Below are 26,691 nucleotides of genomic sequence, written 5' to 3' on the forward strand. Positions count from 1 at the left end.
GAGGGATGTTCGTGGTTCTATACTCCCAGTTCCCTATTCTTGGCTCCAGATTCGGGGACTTGAGTGTTTTTTCTTCCAGTGCGAGGCACGTATTTGGGGTAGCACGCACACGATTTGTTTATACAGTTATAATGCATAATGGCATCGGATTTTGGCCTGCCCAGGATAGGCACGCCCACAAGGCGCTGAAGTTGTTACTTTGTTAATTTAATAAGAGGAAAGACGACAACAGGTGCTGCAGCCCCATCCCCCGGAATCCGGCTCCGAAATGAAGTCACGTCGCAGGCATAAATCAATTGCCATGAGCAGGCATTTGCGCCGCTCAAACTGTAGGATTGCATAGGTGGGGAGTCCTTGTTGAAGGCTGCAGGATGGAAGAAGGCGGGAAGTTGGAGTAGTCGAGAGGAGCACTCTGCTCCAGCTGGCAGCTCGCAAATTGAGCGCAGGCCATGAAAGTGTAACGAGTCTTAATTCGTTTGCCAAGTGCCGCCAAGCGGCCCACAAATCCAGATAACCATCCGATAAGCAACTCCCGTCGATGCCTAAAATATGTTCGCAGGACTGATGGCAAATCAAATACCCAGCTGGGATTCCTAAGTGGCAGCGGAGGGCTGTCTTTAATGAAAAGGCACTTAGGATCGACGGGAGTCCCAGAAGTATAGGCGGAAAATCTATAAAGGATGCTAGGCAGGTGACATTGTAAATTGCATTTCAAATTTTAGAGACCATATTGTCTTCAAGAAAACCTTTGCTACACCTGTTCCTGTCCTGCGCCAATATTTTTTGATTACCAATGTTTTTTGTTGGCACATTTTTCAAGAGTTATAATAAAATATTATTTATATATTTTCAGTTTCACTTGCCCAGGTAAAAAAAATCTATAAACTGATTTCTCCTATTTAAGAATTCCCTAATTAATAATGCAAAGTTGCTTAAAGGAAATTGTAGCTAAGCTCCTTTAATGAGCTTTGACAACTTCAGGTTTTCCTGGAAATGAAAATGCGCGGGCTGAAAGGAAAATAAGGGGAAATGCCCTCCGAGTGAAAGCAACCTACAGTCCACGGAGGACCTTATAGATTGATTATCTCCAACACGATCCCTTCTTCCTCGACACTTCCGCTGCAGTTACAAATTGATGGCAATTACAAATAGAGCGCGCTGAAAGGAAAAAGAGCGCCCTGAAAACTTTCGATGTCCTGCTGGGCACCGTGGGTGGTCATCGCGCCGCCCACTTGGCGGGCAGGTGTCGCCCAAATGGACAGGGGTCAACCGTGAGTGCCCCTTGCGGGGCTGTTCCTTTCACTTGTTGCTTTATTGGGTTTACATACAATAGCGGGACACTCAAGTGCCCAAACTGCGAGAGGACCGAGCAGGTCACCACTGGAAAATGGTCAGCATGGCGCGGAGCAGTTCCGGGATGTCCCAGCCATTTTTGCGCAGGGTGCGCAGCGGTTTAACGACATCGCGCTTCTTCTGCAAGGCAAAGTAAGGTAGTAAAACAATCAATTTACATCAGAATTTTATAACGCTGACGCACTATCAGAAATGTATCTCTCATACCCCAGATTTCGGTGAGGTTGTGTTAGGTAGGGAAAGATGGGCACTAAATTTATAATGACCAAAAATTGTAATCTACCATCATTTAAACCATTTTGGCTAATAGGAACTATTGTTTTTTTTATTTTAATTTACTTTTTTTCGTTTAAACGATTTCCAATATTATTAGAAACTTGTCTAAAAGTATGCAACAAAAATTGTTCTTTTTAACAAAGCCACCATATTTCCGACATTAAAATATATGCTAAGCATACTTTTAGGCATCTTTACAAGTAGTTTTCAAATCCCAGTTGTTTGTAAGGCTCTTTCGATTATTATGAGGAATGGGAAGTAATGAGGAGAAATAAAACGTGATCTACTTACAATATTGGCCTTCAGAGTGGCCTGGAACGTCTTCGAAACCACTGCCTGTGTGAAGTTGCCAAAATTAGTGTGGTTGGCGCGAGACTCGGCCACATAGTTATGGATCTCCTGGTGGGGCATTATGTTTAGCAGATCTCCGACGAAGGTATGATGCTTTACGGCCTTGCAGTCGCAGTTTCGGTCCGGTTTCTGCACCGGCAGGATGATGCAGTAGAATATATCCGCAACGCTGGCGATGTCTCCCGTGTCCACACCCTCCGATTCCAGTTCGCGAAGAACGGTTTTATAGGCAGCCGTATCCGTCAGCTGCTGGGTCACCCTCACGAATCCCGGGGTATCGTAGTACCGCATGGCGCGCCGGAATTTCGCATCACAGTTGTAGTGCACTTCGATCAGCTCCATCAAGGTCTCCTGATTGATCAGATCGCGAATGTGCTGGAAGTTCGCGCACAGACTCGCATCATGGTCGGTTTTATTCTGATTATTGTTGGTATTGTTGTTTGTATTGTTATTATCCGGTGGACACCACTCCTCGGAGTCCTCGTAGGATTCCTCAATATGGGCGAACGTGTGGCAGGCGAAGATGGCCAGAGCTACGGTCAGTAGGGTGAATTTGCTTAGATCCATCATCATCCAGCTGGCCGAGATTCTTTTCTAACAGTGGCTCGAATCTGCGGCTCGGCACTCGCTTTTATGGCCCTCACATCAGCGGCGGAATTAATTACATGCATTTTCTCTTTTCTCGGACACTTTGCTTATCGCCCGCCAATTAGCGGAATTTGTCCGAACAACTTTCCGCTTATCAGTCGCTCAGGAACGACCCATGGGAGCGTTTCCCGGAATGGAGTCTCTCACTTGCAGCGCAAAATTCCGTGCAAAAACTGAAAACATTGCTCATGCATGAGTAGTTTTCCCTAGCGCCAAGATAAGAACGACAACATCTTGCATTTGTTTTTGACATGTTTTTCTGCCCTTGTTAAGTACCAACAGTTTTTGGACGGACGAAAATTTAGGATAGACAATTTTTAGAATTTTTGAACACTTAGTTTGTGTTAGCCACCATCAGCCGATTTTATTTTAATTTCTTATGATTCACTTCCTAAACTCCTTTCCCTTCTGTAAGCATATATTTAATATTATTTTCTTTGCCAGTCCAATATTTTCCAACGTGCACATCTAACTCGATGAAATTAGAGCTTATAATTCCTGAAATTACCTTATAATCTGTGTTGTGCGCTTCATTAATTGCTAATTATAGTTGGGCTCCCCACCCAGCCAATGTTGTTACAAAAGCCTTGTGACTTATGCACCTGATGCTCCTCGTTTGTGTGCATATGATTACGCGAGAGTGGAGGAAGGGGCCCTTGTCAGGGGGAGTGAAAGGATAATCCACTCACTCATTAGTTCCTCCTGACAAGCTGGCAAACTAGGGGAAGTGTGGAGGAAACCAGCTCGTCAGTGCAGGGCCCACATTCATCCACAGGACCAACAACAGAGACCAGAGTGCAAATCACTTTCAGTGAGAGATCACGAGTCGCAGGAGCCAACTGTCCGAGGAGAAGACCTTGTTTGGCGAGGGGCTTCGGACTTGATTCATGGCCTTCTGTTGGGCCAACCTTTCAGAGGAGATTCGGTTTTACAGCACTTTTGTGGGGCTCAACGGGCCGAATGAGTTTTTGCAAATTCAGACTGGAATTCATTACGGAACAAAAGAAATCCTTTGAGATTATCAATAATAATCATGCGCATCGGTGCTCCCATGTATCTTTTTATCTCTGCACAATTGTCATGAGTCTCTGGACCCTCTAGATATCTCTTCCGCTTTCATGACAGACAAATGTAGCAAATATTTGCCAACCGATGGAGCGGAAATAGTTTTTCGCTTCGCTTTCATGTTTACGCCTTTTTTTGTAATACTCCGAACTCAATTGCAAATTTAGGTACATGAGATAAGTACAAATGTCTGCCATTTTATGGAGAATTCCAAAATAACAGAATCACAACAAATTGTATCAATTTTCCTGCAGTTAAACTTCCCTCCACTTAAGCTTAATCGGCGATTTATTTCATTGGATAAAATAGTTCGCAGTGCAAGCATGTATAAAGTTCAGCTTAAATGAAGCAAATAAACTGCAAACTTTGGGCAGAAAGGTGGAGCTCTGAAATGCTTATAGAGCGACCAACTTTTGGGGCGAGATGCTGTATGAGAATTTTGTATGGCAAATGGCAGACATTTGCTAGAAATTTAATTGCGGTTGCCCTGAGTTTGATTGCTGATGCTGTGCGTTGTCATTTAATTACCTTTGGTGGCCAATGAATTGTCATTGCCACAGCAAACCGCAGTGCATTGTGGCCCACTTTTTAGCCAGATTTTCCAGGTCAAAAGGCATTTGCGTAGCACACATCTGTGAGCAAAGCGTCACGAAGTTGCTCTCATGTGGCCAACCACTTTCAATTCGCTCGATAATTTACTCAATTAGAGCTGAACTCGAAGGCTTTGCGGCATTTACGAGAATCGCTTTATTATTGCACTTAGGAGCGCTCCAAATTCACATGTTCTTATGGCGGTGGTGACACAAGCACACACGTTCCCATCCGCACAGACAGCTAATTTAGTTAGCCGATAAAACTGAACTGAGCTGATCATCTTGGTGTGGCACTGTATACATATGGTATAGAGGGATAAAGGGCTCTGGAGCGAAAGTTGAACAGCTAACTTCGATAAACAGGCTTAATTAGCGGCCAAAGCTGAAAGCCAACAGACTGCCAACTGGAGCTGGCACTAGGCGCATTATTTCCCAGCTCCCACTTTCCCATTTCCCAGGACCTAACACACACACTCACCCTCCACGCACACAAATGCGGGAAAAGCCACTGGCAGCAGGACTAAAAACACAATCAAATATTAGACAGTGGTCGAAACTTAAATATGGGCACAGCTAAACATAGGAAACTAAGACACTGGAAATATAGTCTGGTAATAATTAGAAAACAATTTTGGAGCTGTCTAAAAGAATGCTATAATATATTTTAAAAATATAATAATAATAATAATATTATTTTACTGCATACTTTTATACACGTTTTAAACCATCTATGCAACCATCTACTTGAAAAAATTAAATTAATTTTTTCCTCCTGCATACTTTTGAACACATTTGAAAGAGATTTGAAAACATTATTGAACAACTCTGCAAATATATTTTAAAATATTTCAAAATAACTTTCTTTAAATAAGCATTATTTTAGAGAGAGAACTGTTACAAAATTATGATAAGAAGTAAACTTTTTTTTTAACGGAACCCAGTGTCATAATGTTAAATGTAAATAAAATCTATCTTGACATACTACTTACTTTACCGATTAGTTTGTCCCACTGTAAACATGCGGTTGCCGAAGAGCTTCGTCGACTGTCCGGCTTAATTATGTGCAAGCAACAATGATATTTATATTATCAGCCAGTCAATGTCAAACGTCAGCACCGCCCACTGACCAGCAGATGGAGTCCTTCGAGCCCATCTCACAGGATTAACATTAAGTCCGAAGACAAAGACGTCGGCCAAGGTACCAGGATGCCATTTGGGGTTGAGCTGGGCTCTTTGTGGGGCTTTTAATAGCCCTCCATGCTCACCGATACGCCCCACAGCCCCACAGCCCTGCAGGCCGTAACCCGAAATTATATTCATGCACACATGGCTCCCCAGGGGCGAGGAAAGTAGGAAGGCGCGTTGAAATGCTGGCCCCAGAAATAAATGCAGATTCATGGCTGCCCCGTCAGCAGACAAATGATGTGCGGCCCGAAATCAGCGAGCTCGAAAATTCCAAGAGGCCGCCATGGAGTGTCCTTGGCCCCCACAAACTTAAAGCGTACACAAATCGAAATGTATCTAGATACATTTAATTTACACAGGCTGTATTGAAATTGACAAAAATAAAGTTACCCTAGTATAGTGGAAAACTGGGATAGGAAACACTCTTTAATATAACTTTGCGATTTCCTGGAATGGAATTTATAATATGATAGAAATAAATATAATGTCAATCTAATATAGTTAATTATATTTTTATTCTCTTTAAAAATAAACTCATTTTAAGACAATACTCTTAATTTAAGGCACTACCATCACTTTGAGAAGATATTACTCTCGATTTCGGAAAGAGAGAATTGTTATAAGTAATTGATGATTCGAAGCTTCACATCCAACGATAATATTTTATGTGTGTATACTGTACAGCTTTAATTCTCTTCATTTCAATCCATCCCCTAACCTGTTGCGGGCAATCCCATTTTTATTTTCGTCCTCGATTTATTTTTTTGTCGCAGAGCACTCTCGGATCGCATTGAATTGGGGGGAAAACAAAAGCTTTGTCCGCCTATTGTTTTGCAGGTAAACAATTAAAAACGGCAAATGGCTCTGCGGGGGTGAGCACGAAGCACCCAGGACCCCCTATCCAGGACCCCCGATCCCGCATTCCGATGACAAAGGACATCCAAATGGGCGAATAGAAGGTGACAGCACACACACAAAAACACAGCCAAAGTTTTGGCATCACCCAGGACCAGAAAAATGGCAGTGACATCTCACAATTTTTATGACAGCTCCCAGCCATTTGGGGGGAAATGATATGGGGGCAGGAGACAATGAGCCAGAAATTATCACAATTACATTCGGCAATCAATTGATACTCTTTCGAAAATATTTTCCTAACTACACAACCACAAACAGACGGAAACACATAGCTGGCAAATTGAAGGTAATTCAATTTATAAACTTCACTTTTGGAAATGAATAATGTTAGTTAAAATTGAGCGAGGGGAAATAAAAAGAAAATAAGAGAAAATTTATTCATGTGCTAAAATTCTGTAAACGAAATCTGACAGGCTAAATGGAATTATCATCAAAATTTGCTTTTAATTATGGCGAAACCAAAATAACATGCATTGAATTTTTAAATATTATGTAGTATACCCTGTTGTGCTGAGCTGTTAGGTTATTTTATAATGAAAATCATACGGGAAACTAAATCCAGATGAGGAGCGAAAAATATATATTATCTTCGATGATTTTTCAGTCACATAGCTTTTCTTCCCTAGACATTCCATTATATTTTCGTTTTTTTTTCAAACTGCTATGCTAATGATATCACTGCGTAGATAGCGCATAGATATGGGCAAAGCATAAAAATATGGAAAAACAACGTCAAGCTGGAGTTTGTCTAGACAAATTGTGTCCTTAAGCCTCGTGCCACCCACACGACAACAACAGGAGAGATGGGATTCCTGGGATCCTTGGGGTTGTGGGGCCGTACATTTATATGCGTGCCGTGGGTTTATCTACTTAATGGCTGCCATATTCGCCCCGCCCTCGTGCTCCTCCCAGCCAGGCTACCTGAAACTCCAAATTGGCAACATGAGTTGGCAACAACATCATCTGTGTGGGGCCAAAAGTAATTTGCAGGCAAATTATGATAAATAGACTTGTGTCTAACCCGCGACCACTGCACCCAACTCAATTTAAGCTAGGAAAATTCCCAAAAAAGCAGCGACTCCATTTGGTAAATTATGTTTCATTATTTTGGTAAATCCGGAATCCTGCAGATACTCTCCTCGATTGAATTTCTATACTTTGTGGGCTTGTGGCAAATTTATGACCAAACAATTGCATTTGAATTGCACTTTTGTGGCACTTATTAAATTAAATGACACTCAAATAGTTTTTTATGTGTCCCCCAGCCCGAGCTTTTGCGCCATAAATAACTCTGGGGGAATTTAAAGTTCGATGGTGGTTTTTTTCGGGGTAATTCGTTTAGAGACCCAAGACATTGGCCGGGCGGCTCAATTAAAATGACACTAAATTGCATTTGGATTGCCTTGTCGTGCCTCGGTCTAAGCCATATAGCCACCCATCCCGAGGCTCTTTCTTTCCCTCGGCTGGGATTGCCCTACTGCACAAACACCACTGGAAAATAAATTGTATTTTGTGTTAAAAAGCATCATATAATATTTATGTGGTCTGATTATGGAACGTCCCAAGGTTTCTTCTCATTCCACAATGAAGTCTATGCTTTTCGGTTCAATTCGTTTGCTTAGGTAAGAGTTTAAAGTTTTCTGATATTTTAAAAATTTTATATATATAAATTCTAGTAAATAAATAATATACAAATAGTAAACCTTACTTGTATTTGAAGTTCAGGCATTAAAATGCCGGCTAAGCTCGTCGGGTGGGGTGGGTCTTAAGAAAGAATATAAATTCTCCAATACACGCATTACTTAGTTATTTAAATGAAAAGATCTATGAAATCACGGTTCAAAACATGGAAGTGCTTCGCTTTCGTTCAGTGAACTTGAGCCACAGCAAAAGAAACAGCAGCTGTCTATGCATTCGGGATTTGAGCTGGGGACATAGACGAGGACACTCCACTCAAACGACTTGCCCGCAGCGCCATCATCTTCAGCCCCAGAAGCTTCGTAGCCCCATCTTCCCTGGGCTTCCTGCTTCGTCCTTGCTTTCGTCCTGGCAGCCCCTGTCCTCCATCCTGCGTCCTCATCCTGCATGCTGCGTGTCTGTGCATTCGCCGCTGTGGTATTTTCCATGTCGCTGCATTGCTTTCAGCATCTGGCTGGCGACCAACTTTCAAGTCAGACCGACATCTTGGCATTTAAGGAATTTCCAGGAATAAATTCGCCTTGTTTGTTTGCCTTTAACACTTTTTCCCCGCATTCCCAGCAATTGCCATTCGCTATTGGCAATTGGTTATTTCCTGTTAGCTTAATTAATTGACAACATGACATTCCCCCCCTTTTTTGGGGGAAAATTCTTTATACACTCTGCTTTGTATTCGCAGATTCAAAACCGAATTTAATTTAGCAAATACACGCATAGAGAGCGGAAACAAAATAAATTTCCACCGGAAAAGCACTTTGATTTCGAGTGCTGAAAATTCGATTTCGGGTTATCTTGATCCCCAATTGCTAACAAAATTTGCGATAATGCGAATAACGTTGTGGGAGAAAATCAATTTGTTGGCAGTCTGCGACAATTGTGGCTGAATAAATTGTACGTGCCAGAATACACAGGAAATAATATAAACATTGCGTAGACTTCACTAAAGGGTAGTGGTATTGGGTTTAAAAATTGCAATTTTCTTTAAAGTTTATTTCAATAAATAAATTTAAAAGACTTCAAAATAAATCAAAATTCAAATCAATCCAATTCTAAGAAAGAAATGCGTTAAATGGTCGTGGCTTCAAAGTTTATTACTCATACGCACTGTTGGCCCGCAACATTCTAGTTGGCACACTTGTCGTATGAGTAATTTACAGGGAAAGCTGAGTTGATATGCTGCCCATAGTTCTACAGGACTGCAAGCTACTACTCTCTCAAAAAACCTTTTTCGGCAATAAACTTAAATTATGTATGTTCCACTTTTAAAATTCAGTTTTTCCCCTCGGTTTTAATTTGCTTGTTTTGGCCGGCTACCAGTGCCAGTGCTTAAACGCCGCTTGCACATGATGTATTTGCTGTGCAGGTCAGTGGAAGCCCGGCCCTGCATCCCTAACAATGCCAACTAGTTGCCACTCACACAGATACTCACCCACACCGGCGCTAGGGCGCCCAAGCGCCATAAAGTATGCATCAGAAAAGCGTGAACGTACTGGGCCCCGAGCCGAGGAGCTTGATAAATATTCAAAATTCGATGGCAACGGATATGCAGACTGCAGGATGAAAGGACGAAGGTACAAAGGGAAGCCCACACACCTCACAGATACAGATAGAGATGCAGACACAGATACAGCCTCTCGCACACAGTCCCACAAGCGCTCCTTCGTTTGCATACTTGATTTGTGTGTGTGTGCCAGCAATTTATGTGGCATTGAGAACTTTAGTAGATTTGACATTCTAACGCCGCCGACGAAATATATGTATATATGCGTGGGGAGAGGGTCGTAAATATGCCAGCAGGACGTGTAATTCGATTTATATGCATGGTCCATATAAAAATATGGCTCTGCGCTCCTGGCCCCCCTTAGAAATCGGCAATTGTCGCCTAACTAACTGCGTATGTATGGGCGGAATTAAAAACAAACATAAATCTGCATATAGAAATGGGGATCAAACTGTCAGCGTTTAGTAGTTGAGGGCTTAAAACACAATGGATCGAAAAAAAACCTCGATAATAGATTGAAAGCCAAACATGGGGATAAAAAATTGAAGAAAAAAAAGCAACAAATAATAGACCAATGTAATGTAGATGAAAAAGTTTTCAATTTGATTTAAAAATATTTTTTAGTAGCTATTAAAATTCAATAAAAACCAAAAATCTGAAATACATATTTTATAATGTTTTTCCTCAATGAAAAATACTTTTTTATTCTTTACTAAACTGTGTGGTACGTAAAAGCTAAAGCTCTAATTTTCGAAATTAGTTCAGCTTAATTTATGCAATATTAAAAAACCGAAATTGATAAGATTTTTAAGGGGATTTGCCTACGTGGAGAGGGCTTAAATTAATTAGTAATGTAATAAGTGCTTTAATAAAATAACGAGGTGAAGACCGACAGTTGAGACTCGAGGGAGATGCAGTCAACAACCACTTTCATATTCCATGAATGCCCAAGGAAGTCGGTAATACGATTTAAGCTGCTACAGCTGACAGGAATCCAGGCGAAAGGTGAAAGGTGGCAGGTAGCAATCAAAGGCGGAGAATGCTAATGGATAACTTTACACATGAACCTATTGGGGGGAATGACAGGCACCTGAGTGAAGTGAGCAATTTGTTCGGACATCAGAGTCTTTGGTTAACCCAACTGCACACAGACCGAAATTGTGTGGCCAAAGGCTCGAACAATGTGTACAGATACATATACGTGTCTTTTATATGAGTAAATCTCCACCTTGTGCTTCTGTCCCACCTTGATTACATTGATGCATTTCTACATCATTAAACCGTCTAAACACCATTAGCAGGGAGCCAAGATGTTGAGGTGTGTGTGTAAGTCAAGGATACATCTGCCAGGCATCCTTGCACGCACACACTCGGGCAAACATCCTAGAGCTCTGCGTGTGTGAGCATCGCTTCCGGTTGAGTGCACCCACACAGATACAGATACGCAGGAGCCAACTCATTTGCCATTCCCTAATGGTAAATCAATGGGCCGACTGAACCACAACCTATGTCATATCCCCATCCCTGATGCCCCGGGAAGTCCAGCTGGCTCTACAGGACCTGGATCCTGGCAAACGCGCTGATGACACTTGAATGAGTTTCGGTGTCTTTTGTCGCCGGCTCTTTTTCTGCCGGCATCTCACGCTAAATTGCACATATTATTTATACCTAAGGATTCAACTGACCATAAGTTATGTATATTAGCTAATCGTCAAAGTTGCTCTCGGTGCTTTATGAACTTGCCAGCCCTGACTTGCCCCCCCCTTGGCCAACTGACGACCACATTTACCCATTCAATTTAACCTTCCGATGGGCCATCAATTCCCAGAATTTCCGGGGCTTGGGAGCACATGGATTCTATTATTGGACTCGGTATTTGCTTGGGCAGCCCGGGGCATGTATTGATTTTATATCAATTAGACCGTCATGCGCTTTTGATGGCCGCATTCACAGATTTTATTTTGGAAGCCATTTCTTGTTGCTCAATTACTCAATTATTTGATTTCATTTCTGCTCGAAAATGTTGTGTGGAACGAACAAATAGTGGCCACTTTCATTTCCTGCCTTCTATTACCAATGTTATAACTAAGAAAACCATTTAATCGATTTAAAAGAGTAAGAAGTGCTCTAAGAAAAACCTCATTAACCATTTCGCCCCCAAAAGCTTTCCATTCCCGAAACGCCCGTTCATCCTAGACCCCTCACAAGGGTTAATAAAAATACCAGGTCACGCTTCTGGGGCGAACTTAATGCAGAAGCATTAGGAGCGACGAAGCCAATACAATTGTAACCCTTGGCATTGTTATGGGGGCATTAAATTCCAATTACACGTTAAGTTGCCGCGTTAATGGCCAAGTTAATGCACTTGCACTGCCGTTGGCCCGATGATTCGCCACTGGGGGCGTGGCGAACCCCGAAATGACAAAGCGCCCTGAATACATTATTACATTTATATTTACTTTATGCATGCAGTATAAAATGCTTTGTACATGAATTGGTGTTTTGGGCTCAAATGTTCTGTGGGTGAGTGTTTTGTGAGTGTTGTTCCCTGTTCTTGTGTGAGTTAATCTTATGATTGGTAAGTCAAATGGGCTTAGAGCGAGACGAGAAATATATAGTTATAATATGCACGCGGCAATTGCTGTATACACTTAGGATCTAGAGTTAAGATTACGGTGAAGCGGACAATCCCAGCGCCTTGTCAGTGGTTTGGGGGATCGAGGTTCTAGCCTAATCAGTGTATTAATACATAGCTTCAAGCCAAGTCTGCTTCTTGCTTTTGTGTCGGCTGGTTTTGGTCTTTGCATATCTAGAGTCGGGTGCTTTTGGGTCATTGCTTAAACGATGCTGGTTGGCCCTGGCGGCCGTATTCGAACTACAGTCTGCTTTTGTTGACGACATCACATTGGTTCTTTCACAGAGTTGGATCCTAGGGACCGTATATGTGTAGATCTCAGTAGCAGCACCAGCTGGGCCTCTCCACCTCGCCGAGGGCAATGTGCTCGATGCTCCAGGGCGCCGTCTCCAGTCGTCCCACGCCATTGGTCTTCACGTCCTCGCCCTCCACCGCCAGGCCTATGTCCACGTAGGGCAGACGAAAGGCGGCGTTCCCCGGGCTTCTGGCCAAGGCGGCCACCGTGTGACTGAAGGCAGTGTTGGTGTTGGTGTAGGCCAGCGAGTCGCTCGACTCAAAGGAGCGCAGCGAGGGACTCTTGCCCTCGTCCGCCAGGCGCACCAGCCCCTGGGCCGTGGAGATGAACACCTGCTCCAGTCCCTGATCCGTTTCCGTGGAGGTCTCGAAGTAGGTGGCCCCGATGGAGGTGGCGAACACAAAGGCCTCCTCCCGGGACACCGCTCGCTGATGCTGCATATCCATCTTGTTCCCCACCAGCGTCAGTATCATCGGGTCCTGGACATTGCGATGCAGCTCCTGAATCCACGACTTGATCTCCGTGAAGGTCTTGTACTGCGTCAGATCGAAGACCAGAATGGCGGCATTGGCATTCCTATAATACATGGGCGCCACCGCCCGGTAGCGCTCCTGGCCAGCTGTGTCCCAGATCTACAAAACGAGAGAAAGTGACCACCGGTTAGAGTTCGTTCGCTTCCACTTGAACTTTAATTGACTCATTCAGCGCTTATTCTGCAATTGCGGTTTTTATGAACGCGTTTTCCCACAGCAATAACAATCATATTCGATGTGGGATTCGTTCTTCAGGTCTTTATGCGCCACATAACAATTTTGGGGCAACGACATGTTCACTGGCGAAACTAAATCGAAGCACACAAAAGCTCACAAAAGAAACAAAGAGCCCTGCATGCGAAACTAACAAGCGGAATGCGAAAACTATATCCTATTATGTATTCATACTTATTGTGCTCAGACGACGACGGTTTCTGCTGGTCTGGCGAAACGCACCCTACGGTGTGGGTAGAGGTCAACTGGGAAGAAAACAAATCTGACCTGCTTCTTACTTCGTTTGGTATGCATTAGCGCAAATAACCTATACATAAGGCAAGGGACATAGAGAAGTATTACAGAGTCTAACAAATATTAAAAACGTTGTCTAGGCCAGGCCGTATTATTTAAAATTCCCTGTTCTTTCGGCTTTAAGGCTTCCAAAAAAAACAAAGTACCTAAATATGCAAAAAGTCCTGTCAGGGTAAAAATAGATCGGCGCTGAAAAGTAAACGTCCTGTTATTGTAGTGGCCATTGTTATATGGCTGCGTATAAAATCGAAATCACCCGAGAGTAAATATGGCAGCCAGGGCCAAGTGGGTGGTGACCCTTTTGCCATGCGGGAAGCTGCTGCCGCTCTCGTTTAGCTTATCAATAAACTATAAAAAAAAAACAGACGAAAGCGCGCTAAAAAAGGCGAATAACACACAAAGTGCAGCGGACGCAGAAATTGCAAAATAAAAAAACAAATAAAGTGACCGAAACAGTGGGGCGGAGGCGGTGGAGGCGAAGGAGGAGCTGGACAAAAACAGGACCCGTGGCGCAGCCAGTGGCAGAATAAACCCAGATTAGCGTTCCGGCAGCCAAGCCGGCAAATAGGATTAGTGGGCGTGGGGCAGTGGCAAATTCCTTTGGCTTTGCCTTTGGCTTCGGCTTTTTTACGAGGCAATTCCATTTGCGTTTGCTCTGCCCCCGAAAGAGTTGGGTGCACTGATACATATGCTGGTTACTGGCGGATACGCACTTGCAATTTAATTTTGACCTCGTCCAGGATGATGTTGCACGTGAAGAAGGACACAGCTATCGTCGGCACTTCGCTCTCGCTCCTGTGCAAGGTGTTCTTTATGTACCTGATGACCAAACGGGTTTTGCCCACGCCTGGAATGGAAAAAACATAATTAATTAATTGAATAATCTATAATTATATCATTATCTAAAAAAACACCAAGTTATAGCTGGGAATGGCTATATGTTGGTAAATTAATAGCAGTATAATAAGGCCGAACCCTCAGTATACCCTTATTTATTAACTTTGGAATGCATGGTTATGGCATGTAAAGCCATAAATAAAAGGTGATATTGTATTTTTATTTAAAAAAAGAATATAAAAATACAAATATAACTTTCTGAAAGCCCTTTCTGATTTCAAATGTAATTCGTTCCAGCTTATCAGCTTGAATTCAGTGAACGCGACACAGCGCACGCACTTATTGACGACTGATTAATCATGGCAAAATAAGCAAGAATAAACAAAAACTGGAGACGCACCAGCCCACAGAAGGTGGTAAACACTGATAAGGAAACCGCGCAGCGACCACGAGAGTCTTTGTTTTGAGCACACTTTTGCGGTTCAGAAAAGCCCCTCTATGACGGATCGCACACTGAATCTGCCTCCATAGCTGCAGCACACAGTACTTATGCACTGAATCACCCGATGATAATGGGAAGAACATATGTATATCTCAAGAAAAGTACCGCCTTTTTATCAATGCAGGTCTTTGTTTGGCGAAAATCAAGCACATATGCAGGGGGAAAGGTATATATACCTAGGTGTCTAGGTAAACTTGCTTGACCTTGTAGCAAACTTAAATATTTTCATTGCAAATTCAACAGCCTACTGCACTGGAAAAGGATTTTCGTTATGGTTATGGCTTGCTAGGCTTCAAATAAATATTTGGAGGCTAAACAGGTGAATTTTCACTAATATACATATAAAACTGATCTTGGTTTTAAGTTAAAAACCAATTTCCTATACTGTTATATGATCTCTACTACAAGATCTGTACTTAAATGGAAACTTTCTGAAGTAAACCCCATCTACAAGCGTAGATTTCGTTGTGAAATTCCGGGCACAGATAAGCCCAATCTCAGCCAGACACTGCGGCTCCTCAGCCCTTCTCCAGCCTCAACCCGCTTTGGGATTGCAGATTGCAGGTTCCGATTCCGGGATTCGAAGTCCCATTCCCAATTGGGGGAGTGCAGTTCAAGGCTGCGGCTTATCGGCTCACCCCGGGTATTGCTTTCTTATCACTGGGCCATTGCTGGAATTACTTGCATTTTACGGATCATCGGGGCTTGTGAATGGAGCCCAAAGAGGCATTAAAACGGGGGTCAGGCGTGTAGTCTTACCTCGCGAGCCTAGAACCACCACTTTGCCCTCGATTCCGCGCATCTTCGCCGAGATTAGCGGGTCAATCGCATCGCTCTCGTTGGGTTAGCTGACGTTTTCCGTAAAGTGGATTAGGAGATGGATGATGTGTTGTTGGCTGCGTTGTTGTTGTTGCTAATAGGGCCACCAACTGGAAAGCGATAATCAAGGCCTTCTTACGGCCCGCAGCGTACAGTCTCTTGGTCACAACTGAATTTATCGCACTCGGTGGGGATTTCGAAAGGGCGCTACGAGTAAAAGCGCGCAGGCAGCAGCAAAGATAAAAGATTTAATAAGTTTAAAGAGTTGTTGTTATTGTGCCATATTCGCCAAACAGCTGATTACCAGGGCTGCCGCAGGTGGCGATAGCCGATGTCACCGATAGTGCAAAAACTATCGAAGCAGGCAAAGTCCACAGTATCGGATTTGATTTTAAAAATGAATTAATTTTAGTTTTCTAGTTCTTTAAAGTTGTAATAAAACATAAAATTGTGTCTACACAGGAGACTAATATTGTTCGTATTACCAAAAGAATTTAAAACTACATTGCAGACTGGACTTAAGCTTTTTAGAAGGATAATATAATACATTTAAATAAGAAGCGCCTATAAAATTTTCTTAATAATTTAAAATTATTTATTGGGGTTAACTATTTAATATTAACAAAGGGTGGTTTTTGTTAAACTAGGCCTTTCTCTAAATTAACTGTTATTGTTAAAAGCGAAAATTAATGCAGGTTGGTTTAAGTGACTAAGGTAAAAATTATAAAGCATTTCAAAGGAACATTCACTAGTCACAAACTTTATCGTTCTTATAGAAAAACCAAATATTTATAAAAAAATCTTTCTACAGTTAAACCTACTTATTTAATACAAATCCAAAGTCACGACCGTGATCACCGCTTGGTGACCGCCGGCCGATAGCAAAACTATCGCCCATCACTAAGGCCATTTCCCAGACGCGTTAGTACCACCGCCAAAATCGGGCAGATGTTCGAGCAGAAATAGAGTTTTATCAACAGTGTTTTACCACCAAATTAGCTAAATTAAAGGTGTTTTAGGTCAAGAGTTAGGATGAATTAAGTACTTAGAGGTCGCGCGCACAACTGGACACTTGAGAGAGGCTCGGCGCGTGCGACTCGACCGCGATAAATGCCCGCAAAACTTGGACTTCTACGCGCGTTTTTCGCTTGGGCGGCTTAGTTTTCCCACGACCTGGGAAAAGTGCCACATTTCCAAAAGGTAAATGCACTTTTATCAAGATTGATGGGCGGCGGAGATAAGGCATTCGCCTCTGTCAACGCCTGTGTACTTTCGCTTTCGTTTGCCTGGGTTTTGTGGAGCTCCACGAGCGCCCACAGAGCTCCAAAAACTGCAGCGAGCCTGTACAAAATGCCGCGTGCCTAAAATAACCACCGGCCATAAACTACAACAAAAAATCTATTTTTATTCAAAGAATGGCCAGCAACTTGATTAGGAATAAAATAAACAACAGCTACGAGTCGGAGCCTTCTACAGGAAGCGGGGTAAGATTGCCGACCAGCCTCACTAGGTAAAAGTTACCTTACAAACTCCATTTACAGTCTTCGCTCAGTGAAAACAATGAGGGCCACATATCTGACGAGGAGCACTTGAATCTGCCGTATCTGATGAAACCGAAGACACTGAGCAGCCAGCCGAGTAGTGGGACCCCGACACCGCCCAACCAGAAGCTCAGCAGCCAGGAATCCCTGTTTCATGGCTTCGGAGACAGCCCGTATGGCCAGGTTAACAAGCGGCTGTATGGCTCCCAGCTGCAGAACCTCAAGCTGCCCGAGGTGGAACCCCCTGCCGTCCGTCGCCCCTCGCCGGGCAAGATTGTCTTTCCCCGGTTCTACGACACCCTCATCGAGGAGAACAGCTGCAACGCCGTGGACATGGCCGTGTCCGTGGCCATCACTGCCACCACGACAACGGGCAGCCTCTCCTTCGATGGCAAAATCAAAAGTCTGACTGCGAGACCGGAGGATGAGGAGAAGCCAGGACCCTCCAATCCGCGACTCTCCGCCGTTCTGGAAACCTCGCTAAACACATCGCAGAAGTACAACAACGAACGCTCGCCCGATCTCTTTGCCGACAGCGATGATGAGGGGGAAACCGAGGAGCAGGTGGAGAAGGAACCCGTCACGAAGCTGGAGGATCTGCCCGAGGTGCTGGAGGAGTCGCAGTGTACTAGCGATGTTCGCGCCCGCTGCTCGCTGACTGCCCCCACCGAGTCCAGCTTTGTTGACGAGCAGACAATGGACCTGTCGGCCACCCAGCTCAACGCCAACGATCCCCGATCGCATTTCTTGGAGAACTGCCGGCGGGAGCGGGAACTCTATCGACGAATACGGCGCTGCCTTCAGGGCGTGCGCCCGCCGCCCACGGTGACCACGCCCGATGTGGATGTCATCAAAATGGTGCTTAGCATGAAGACCAACGTACTCAACTTTCTGGCCAAGGATGCCCCAGCCTCAACGCCCACAATAGAGGACAGTGGCATTAGCGAAACCAGCTCGTTGTTTCGACCCACCCACAGTCTTTCGGAGGCTCAAAACATGGGCTGGCGCGAGGTGCTTGGCGTGAGACATCATGGATTGAGGTAGGTCCTTCTTATAATGTGCTTGCAGATACACAATTAACCCTTTTGCCTTCCTAGCTACAACCTGAACAAGGCTGCCGAACAAAATGAATACCTCAGCATGTCCGTGGTGGACCGATATGTGGGCGTGGAAACAGCCACTTCCTATGTGCGATCTCCCTCGAGTGCCAAGAAGCGAAACATGCGGATGAAGTGAGTACCTGAAAAGGTTTCCCTCTAATAGGTTTACTTATTAGGCCCAATTCCCCACAGAATGCTAACCCAATCGCCTGGTAACCGCCTAAGTCACCTGGCCAAGCGCCGTGCCATATTTTCATCCGCAAATCTGGCCACCAACTCACAGAAGCTCAACAGCTCAATTGGACCACAAATAGTACTAGATAAGAAGTATGTACCCTGACTAGCAGCTAATTGCAAAAGCAAACTAAATTGAATACTTTTAATTTACAGAAAAGCGCGAAATAAACGCAAGGCCACGCCCAAACGAAAGACGCCGGGCAGCAAGAAGAAAGGTGGGTTTTGTGATAAGATAAGCCAGTGGATTTCGAAACTTAATGATGCTCTTCCTTAAGCTCGCAAGACGCCGTCCTCATCCGCCCGTAAGCACCTCTACCGCACCGATCTCATCAAGCCAGGACCTTCGAGAGAAACCTCCAAGCGTGCCTTATTCCAAAGCCCGGCCAAGACGCTCCAGCAACAGCAGCTCATGCCGCCCAAGCCGCTCTTCAAGCCGGAGATTGCAAATCGTGTGGAGCGATCGAAGCGGGCTCTCTTTTCGCCGGACCACCAGGGTGGTAGCAATCAGCTGGAGTCGCTTCTGAAGCGGAAAAGGAATGCCTGCGATGACGAGGACTCCGCTGATCTGGCCAGCCAGAGCAGCAAGCTGTTCCGCGCCGAGAGCAGTGGGCCCAGTGGGCTGACGCCTCGCGCTCTAAAAATCAAGAGTCAGAGCTTCTGCATTGGAGCTGGTTCCTCCACGACGAGTGTTCAGCTGAAGCTGGCGCAGCAGGTAGCTGCTCCCACTGGCCAATCACGGCTTAGCCTTGGGCTGAGCGGCAGCAGTAGCAACCTGGTGAACTGCTCCTCCTCCTTGGCAAGCGGTGGTACGCCGCTGGCGAGTAAACTCCAGCGAGCGCAGTCTGAGATGAGCGCCACACCGAATAGCAGTATGACGGATAACCAGCGAAAGGTACATTTTCAAACATATTAGATAAGAATCTTTTCCCACCCTTAATATTTGTTCGCTATAAGAGTCATAACTTACTCTTTTTATTGCCACAGAAATTGCTTTGGGCTGTGTCACAGGCACTGCAGGAGAAGAAAATTACTCCGAAGCACGAGCAATTCCGTCAGCATGCGGCCGATCTTACGCGCATTGTGAAGCGCATCTTCCAGGAATTCTACCTGGGCCACTCGTCCAGCAATAGCGAAACCCTGCTAAGGTGAGTTCGGCATCGGGATAATCATGCTACACGCTTTATTGAAACTCCAATTCCTCCCCAGGCTGGCCAAGAAGTTTGCCTTTAGCGTGATTGCGGGAAAGAACGCGGATGACATTTACCTGCAGGCGCGAAGTCAGGAGACCGAGGCCAAGCGGTTGTCGAGCACCCGCCTCTCGGGCTACATCGGTCCCGAGGAGTTTGCCCAGCGTAAGCTGCTGCTTTCGCAAACATCAGTGGCAGGAGCAGCGGCCGGCTCGGCACGATCCCTGCACAACATCTTTGGCAGCGAGAATTCTATTGATTCCTTTGGCCTGAGCCAAATGAGCCTGCCTATGAACACCTGCTCGGATACGCAATCGAGTATAGTGGACCGCATCGCGGAGGATCTTTTCACCAAGGAACGGCTACCCATCCGGCCCAATCCCACGCTGCAGAACAGCTCCTCGAAGAGCAACCTGGGCGGACTGGCGCTGCGCGAGAACATGGACTGCGAGTTGCGACGGTCGGCGCAGAAGAACTTCACCGGCAAGGACCAGCAGAACATCAGTCCCTACTTTGGAGGCGGAGGAAGTAACGGCTCGGCCCGGAAGTTCCAAATGCCACCCGTGGTGAACAGCAACAACTCTGGAGGCAAGGCCAAGCGACAGATTTCCTTTGACTGCTAAGACAGCAGTGTTGCAGGGATAATTGTTTAAAGAACTAATGCTTACAGCGGCAATGCATCGGTACGATATCTAGATACAAACCCGTTCCAACAGCCATTCCACCTGGAAAATGTCAGGATTGGCCGAGGAGCAACCATATGTATAACTATCTTATTCGCCAACGTAAGCAGAAAATTTACACCGTTTATTGTTTCAATTATTTTTTGGTTGTTTTAGCTTAATTTATTTAACTGTCAGGTCTCTCTTTAAAAACCCAATACTTTACATATAATGGCAGACAACCGTATAAATAGGTATATGTAAAATACATCTTGTATAGATCTTATAGATCGCCTTCCCCTAGACTCGCCCAAGACTTTAGCTTGAACTCAAAATTTAGTTAAAATTCAACTATTCAATTTTTTTTTAAACAACGGCATATAGGATCTATATGGGATTTATTTTATGCGACTCACGTTTGATGAATGCAATATTTTCCACTGAAGTTTAGATGTATTAAGAAGAGTTTGTGCTTAAAAATTACAAATTTTAACTAACTAAACCGCGTGTGTACTCAATACAACTGAAATTAAGCTGAAATCAAGTTCTGTAAGAGTGTAAACTGAAATTAGTATAATAAAAGCGCCCCAATCAATAGTAACCGCTGCGATGAATGTATCGTCTCACCAAACCGAAGGAGACGATGTGAAATATGACGGCCACCACCATGAGGCTGAAGCAATCCAGCCAGTAGGTGTAGTCGGCGGTGCGGTAAGAACCCTGCTGAAGTACCTCTAAGCCCGTCTTGATGCAGGGATGGTCCTCGTTGACGGGACAGTCTGGAAGGGGCAATATGTTAATACCTACGTACTTATAGTGCAATTGCAAGTATCTCACCAATGTTGTCGATGTCAATCCAGAACTTATACATCAGCGCCTCGTTGGAGTAGAAGAAGAGGGAAAAATACTTCAGGCCAGGCACCGTGTCCACGTTCATGTAGGTTCCACCGAAAATCAGGAAGATCAGATCAAAGGGCGCTGCGCACTCGGAGGCCATCTTATCCGACTCGAAGAGGCTGGAGAGGAACACCCCATAGCCGACGGCAGCCACAGCGGATAGGCTCATCAGGAAGCCCATACTCAAGTAGAGAAGGAAGCCTCGTGTGTAGTATATGGAGGCGTAAATCACCGACAGGAAGACGTATCCTTTGAAGAAGGCCACCGGAACGAAGGACAGCACCAGGGCCACGTAGTAGGCGGACAAGCTGTAGGTGCCCTCGCCAACCTCCCTTCTGATGATGGGCAGAGCGGCGGGGAATATATAGGTCACTCCGTAGCTGAACGTGAAGATCATCTAGGGAAGGATATATTATAATGATATGCTTGGAGTGCAAAGTACCTGTAAGGTTCAAACCTCATTGCTCAGCATGAAGATGGAGCCGCCTACATCCTGAACTGTTCGCTGAGTAAGTCCACCAATTCCGGAATACATGAGGGACAGAGTGATAGCTGTGATCTATAGTTAGGGATGGTTAAATGGACTTCCTTTGGAGCACGTATAAGTTACTGACCATAAAGAAGCCAAAGGCTATGAGGCCACTCTTGATATTCCGCAGGTCCTCTGTCATGAAGCGCACCATTAACAGGTAAACCTGATATACCCAGCGGATTTTCTTGCTGAAATGGTATAGGGCTTACTAAGAGTTCCTAAATTATTCCCGTCAGTAATTACAAGTTCTGCACGTGTTTCAGGTAATCCCCACTGTAGCTACGGGCAAGCAGCCAGCTCCCGCTATAGAGTCCATCCGTCTCGTGTTCGTATTTGGCGCGGAGCACAGTCCCAGCATTCTCCTTTCCCTCCTTGTCGGCCAGGGTTTTCAGGTAGAAATCAGCAGGATTGCAGTTCAGAGGGAGTTCGTATCCCAGGCTACAAGGGGTATAGGGTCACTCCAAAGCTGTTGAGTTTTACTAAGTACAACCCACTCACTCTGTAAAGAACTTGGCCGCCTGCTCGGTGCGTCCTTGGTAGACTATCCTGCCGGCATCCATCAGGATGATGTGGGTGAAGAGCTCGAAGATATCCGACGTGGGCTGGTGGATGGAGCAGATGGCCGCCTTCTTGTGGGTTCCGTTTGGACTGTTGTTCAGGACGCCCAGAGTGGGGAGCTCCCGCATCGCCTGCAGCAGACTCTCGTGGGACTCGGCCACCACCTCCATTTCGATGGACTTACTTCCACTGCCACTAGCGCTGCTCTCTCCACTGGGGGTCTCGAAGGAGTCCTCGCCGTAGACCTGGTTCAGGGAGTGCTTCGCAATCCTTCGCCTCGTGCACAAGTGCCTCAATGTTTTGATCACCGAGTAGGCACTGAAGCTGTCCAATCCCGTCGTGGGCTCATCGCAGAAGAGGAATATGGGATCTGTGATCAGCTCCTCCGCCAAACTGAGTCGCTTTCTCTCTCCGCCCGACAACTGCTGAATGCGGGTGTGCGCGGAGTCCCGCAAACCCACTGCCAGGAGGAGGTCCGCCACCCTTTGGCGCTTCTCCGCTTTGGTGGTGCGGCGGTGCATTTTGAAATGGGACTGGGAAGAATGGGTTAACCAGTTGAACTTAAATATGCTTTATGCAAAACAAATGTGAAGTGGAAAGAAACTTAGGTCAAATTTTATTTGAGATTATCGTACTTGAATTTAAGAGGAAAAGCTCTTAAAGTACTCTCACTTCATAGTAATCAATAGTCATAAGAAGGACCCACCATAAAGTAGAGATGTTCGTAGGCCGTAAACGTCTTCACATTGATCTCGAACTGAGGCAGAAAGCTGGAGATGCGCGTCATCTGATGCCGATCCACGGCCATGCCGTTCAAAACCACATCCCCGGTCAGGTTACCGCGCAGCCGTTGCGAAATCGCCGCCAGCAACGTGGTCTTGCCCGCGCCGGATCCGCCCAAGATGGCGATGAGGTCGCCGGTCTTCATGTGCCCGCTGGCTGCAAACCAAAGCGGTCGCAGACGAACCACAAATCAGTCCAGTTCCCACAGATCCGTCCGCATCCACATCCGGAGCGGTGACTTACCGTCTTGGAGGATATTGATCTCCCGCTTCTTGCGGCACTCGTTCCAGAAGCTGTAGTTGCTCTGCTCCTGGGCGGGCACATAGTAGTTGAGGTTCTTCCACTCCAGGCACAGCGAGGGTCCCTGACCCGTCGAACTGCCGGACTCCTGCATTTTGGTCCCCGTTGCTGGGGGTTCAGTCACCTCTGTAATTGCGACTATTTGATCTTCCGACTTATCGCCTCCAGAGCAGGCTTATCTTATCTGAGGGACCGCCGCCTACAATGTATTTGCATATCTGGCCGGGATCTTTGGGGGAGAGAAACCTTAAATCTGTCACGGGAAGTGGGGGACTCGGAATCGCGGTCAAACACAGTCGACTGTTCGCGTGGAAGACTGAGCGGCAACTGGGCAACGCCGGTGCCGGCGACATGGTTTTCTACCCCCAACAGACCCAACGCCCACCTCCAGCCCCCAGCCCATCCACAGCCCCCGAGTAACATTAAACTTTTGACCGCATTTGGGTTGCCAGCTAATTGTCGCTTATCAATTCACATAGTCGAATGGAGGCAGTTCAGCGGTGTCGGCCAAAGAGAGGCGGTCTTCCAAGCGGTGCAGTCGGCTCTTGAGGTGGCTCGCCTCCGGTTTGCGGTCGTCTCTGCGCCAGCAGCGCCGCAGGCGGCCCAAAGCCATGCGGCGCAGGGTGAAGAGGTCCAGCAGCAAGTTGTAGATGAGCACATGCCCCATCTCCACCAGGCCCATCACGCTGACGCCCACGAAGAGGGCCAGGACTCCTCCAAAGGATACTGGGGGAAGAAACTGCGATTAGGTAGACTCCTTAAATCTATTGTCATAGTAGTTAAGGTTTTAAAGGAGTAAATAAATTTGATCTTTAAAAACAAGGAAACTATATTAATATTAAGTTAAAAAAGAGGAAACCCTTAAGAGCACTCACCCACTAGATCCTCGAAGCTGTAGACCACATCCCGTCGCATGCGCACCTTCGGGGGAATCAGGTCCCAGCGGAAGCTGGAGGTGGCTGTCTCGCTGCTGGCCACCTCCTCGTTGTTCTTGACGCCCCAGGAACTCTTCTTGACCGTCTGCATGGTGTACTCGATCTCCGTGCAGGTGGAGGGGCACTTGCAGATGTGCAGTGCCCAGATGGGCCACTTGAAGTCCAGCAGGCACTCGAATCCCGCCGGGTTGCAGCTGGGGCCCTCGACATACGGATAGAAGAAGGGCACGCAGTTGCACATCTCCAGAGCCATAACCGCTCGGCAGCGGGCCAGGCACAGGGACTTGCTGTAGATCTGTTCATTAAAATAAAATAAACAAGTTCTTTACTGTATCTTTAAAAATAAAAATAACTTAAAAAGTATAATAAAAGTAATAGGAACAAACCGATGACAAATAGTAAGCCAAATAAATGTACAAAGTGTGATCTCAAGATACAAAATACTTATCAGTTAAATAAATAACTACAAGCCTAATATAAATACGAAAAACACGTGCTTGGCTAGAGTATAAGTATCTTTTCATAAATTCAAGGTGGGATGCATGGGCGTTTATGGGGAACCTTTGAGTTTCTTGCACTGATACGGCTTATCAGGTGCTGCGCTTTAATTTGAGTCGAGAAATTTGTTTGCTTGCCGAACCGGAGCGCAGGGCATCGCTCCAATACCAGAGCATCTTCGCCCGATAAGGTGGATCATGTGCACAGAAAGAAAAGATTGGGCATCCATTTGATATTTGCATGACTGTGCCATTGGAAAATGTTAACCAAAAATTGAATTGAACTGAAGTCAGTATGAATTCCTGTTTTTTTCAGTGTACAGATACCTTCAGGTTGGATGTCTCCTCGTTGTTGAACACACACTTGCGCTGCGCCACACTGAGTTGGCGCAGGTTTTTCGATGCCCTGCGGAGGGGGGAGCATATAAATCAATCTCTTTGTGGAGGGTCTGTCTGGGTCTGGACCTGGACCTGGGCAGGGGTTCTGGTCTACTTACACCGTTTCGAGCACCTTGAACGAGGCCGTTATCTCGTCGGATTTGTGCAGGGCCACAATGTTCGCCTCTGTGGCCGACACCTCAAATGGCGAGTGGACGTCCAGCTGAAAGGTTGACTCTATATTATTTTGCAGTTCTCCTCAATGGAAGCCACTGTGCACCCACCACGCCAGTGCTTTCGTACAGGTCCATTCGGATGTAGCACTGCTGCTTGCCGTACTGGCAGGACAAGGGTTGCGGCATCAGCTCGTAGGCCTGGGGTCTGGAAAGGAGGAGGCTCCTTGGTGGGAGGATCACCTAGTAGTTGCCCATACTCACTGGCCACTCAGCACCGTGGACATGGGCGAGTTGATGGCGTAGCAGGATCCCCTCTCCGTCATCACCCGCTGCACATGGACCTGGAAGCCGGAGTCGAAGCTGCTGATGACCTGTTCGAAGGGTCGGTCCACCCGCTGGATCATCTCGTAGAGGTCTATCTGATCGAAGCGTTCGTCCTCCGAGAACTTGGCCAACTCGGCGTAGTTTCCCGCCGTGGCATTGACCACCGCGTAGAGGAAGTCCATGAAGTAGAAGTAGTCCTCGTCAATGATGGACACATTCCACACCTCCTGGATGTACTCATTGGCCTTGAAGGAGTCGATGTGGTCGTAGTAGCACAGCGTGACTGCCGGCAGGGATCCATTCCAGCCGCGATAGTCCCGATCCACCGAGATCACGGTGGGTGAGCTGAAGTAGCGCTCCAGCTGGAAGCGACTGAGCACCAGGGCGGCAATCACACTGCTGATGACCACCGCCAGCCAGAAGAGGCGTTCCAAGTGGTGGATACTCCGATTGACGCACAGGCTCAGGGCCAGCAGACCCGTTTCAGCGCCTGCCTGAGCCACCACATCCTGCAGGCGACCGGAGTAACTGACGCAGCCAGCCAGGATCAGGCGAAGGAAGGCCAGCAGTCCTCGGAGCATCCTGCCGGAAATACCCCTGAGCCAGAGCCTCAGTCGTTCGTTGGACATTCTTTTTTTGAATGGATATCATAGGTAGTTTGCCACGGCTTTTATTTGAATGGGACTGACTCACTGTCCTTTTGATTTATATAAGGTATGACATAAAAGGTCTAAGGACCCCATTAAGGATGGCATACCTACCAGAAAATAATACTCTCTTATGAAACACAGGTTACTTATCATTATAAATGATTTTTAGTTTATTTGAATATGTTTAATTGACAAAT

At 45.8% G+C, this 26,691-nt stretch overlaps 5 protein-coding genes across 5 annotated transcripts; 1 reads left to right on the forward strand and 4 right to left on the reverse strand.

Annotated features, from left to right (window-relative positions):
• Positions 1-1,293: 1,293 nt before the first annotated feature.
• Positions 1,294-2,581, reverse strand: LOC108022246 (uncharacterized). The gene is made up of 2 exons (XM_017091105.3): positions 1,921-2,581; positions 1,294-1,473 (listed from the first exon to the last, which is right to left on the reverse strand). The coding sequence occupies exons 1-2, from the start codon at positions 2,551-2,553 to the stop codon at positions 1,375-1,377; spliced, it is 732 nt and encodes a 243-aa protein (XP_016946594.1). The 5' UTR covers positions 2,554-2,581; the 3' UTR covers positions 1,294-1,374.
• A 9,443-nt stretch (positions 2,582-12,024) lies between these two features.
• On the reverse strand, positions 12,025-16,028 carry LOC108023056 (uncharacterized). Its single transcript, XM_017092303.3, has 3 exons — positions 15,678-16,028; positions 14,293-14,426; positions 12,025-13,150 (listed from the first exon to the last, which is right to left on the reverse strand). Exons 1-3 carry the CDS (start codon positions 15,718-15,720, stop codon positions 12,542-12,544), a joined length of 786 nt encoding a protein of 261 aa, XP_016947792.1. The 5' UTR covers positions 15,721-16,028; the 3' UTR covers positions 12,025-12,541.
• Positions 16,029-16,658: 630 nt separating this feature from the next.
• On the forward strand, positions 16,659-21,065 carry LOC108022786 (uncharacterized). Its single transcript, XM_017091912.3, has 9 exons — positions 16,659-16,937; positions 17,152-17,221; positions 17,279-18,318; positions 18,376-18,510; positions 18,571-18,705; positions 18,769-18,830; positions 18,891-19,507; positions 19,600-19,760; positions 19,822-21,065. The coding sequence occupies exons 2-9, from the start codon at positions 17,153-17,155 to the stop codon at positions 20,423-20,425; spliced, it is 2,823 nt and encodes a 940-aa protein (XP_016947401.1). The 5' UTR covers positions 16,659-16,937; position 17,152; the 3' UTR covers positions 20,426-21,065.
• On the reverse strand, positions 20,846-23,849 carry LOC108022787 (protein brown). The gene is made up of 8 exons (XM_017091913.3): positions 23,478-23,849; positions 23,158-23,390; positions 22,392-22,984; positions 22,137-22,331; positions 21,976-22,081; positions 21,819-21,920; positions 21,302-21,758; positions 20,846-21,243 (listed from the first exon to the last, which is right to left on the reverse strand). The coding sequence occupies exons 1-8, from the start codon at positions 23,626-23,628 to the stop codon at positions 21,056-21,058; spliced, it is 2,025 nt and encodes a 674-aa protein (XP_016947402.1). The 5' UTR covers positions 23,629-23,849; the 3' UTR covers positions 20,846-21,055.
• A 133-nt stretch (positions 23,850-23,982) lies between these two features.
• Positions 23,983-26,630, reverse strand: LOC108022788 (sodium channel protein Nach). The gene is made up of 6 exons (XM_017091914.3): positions 25,782-26,630; positions 25,629-25,725; positions 25,464-25,567; positions 25,294-25,372; positions 24,410-24,764; positions 23,983-24,260 (listed from the first exon to the last, which is right to left on the reverse strand). The coding sequence occupies exons 1-6, from the start codon at positions 26,471-26,473 to the stop codon at positions 24,001-24,003; spliced, it is 1,587 nt and encodes a 528-aa protein (XP_016947403.1). The 5' UTR covers positions 26,474-26,630; the 3' UTR covers positions 23,983-24,000.
• Between the last annotated feature and the right edge of the window lie 61 nt (positions 26,631-26,691).

This window comes from Drosophila biarmipes, chromosome 2R (genome assembly GCF_025231255.1).
Source record: "Drosophila biarmipes strain raj3 chromosome 2R, RU_DBia_V1.1, whole genome shotgun sequence".
Taxonomy (NCBI): Eukaryota; Metazoa; Arthropoda; class Insecta; order Diptera; family Drosophilidae; genus Drosophila; species Drosophila biarmipes.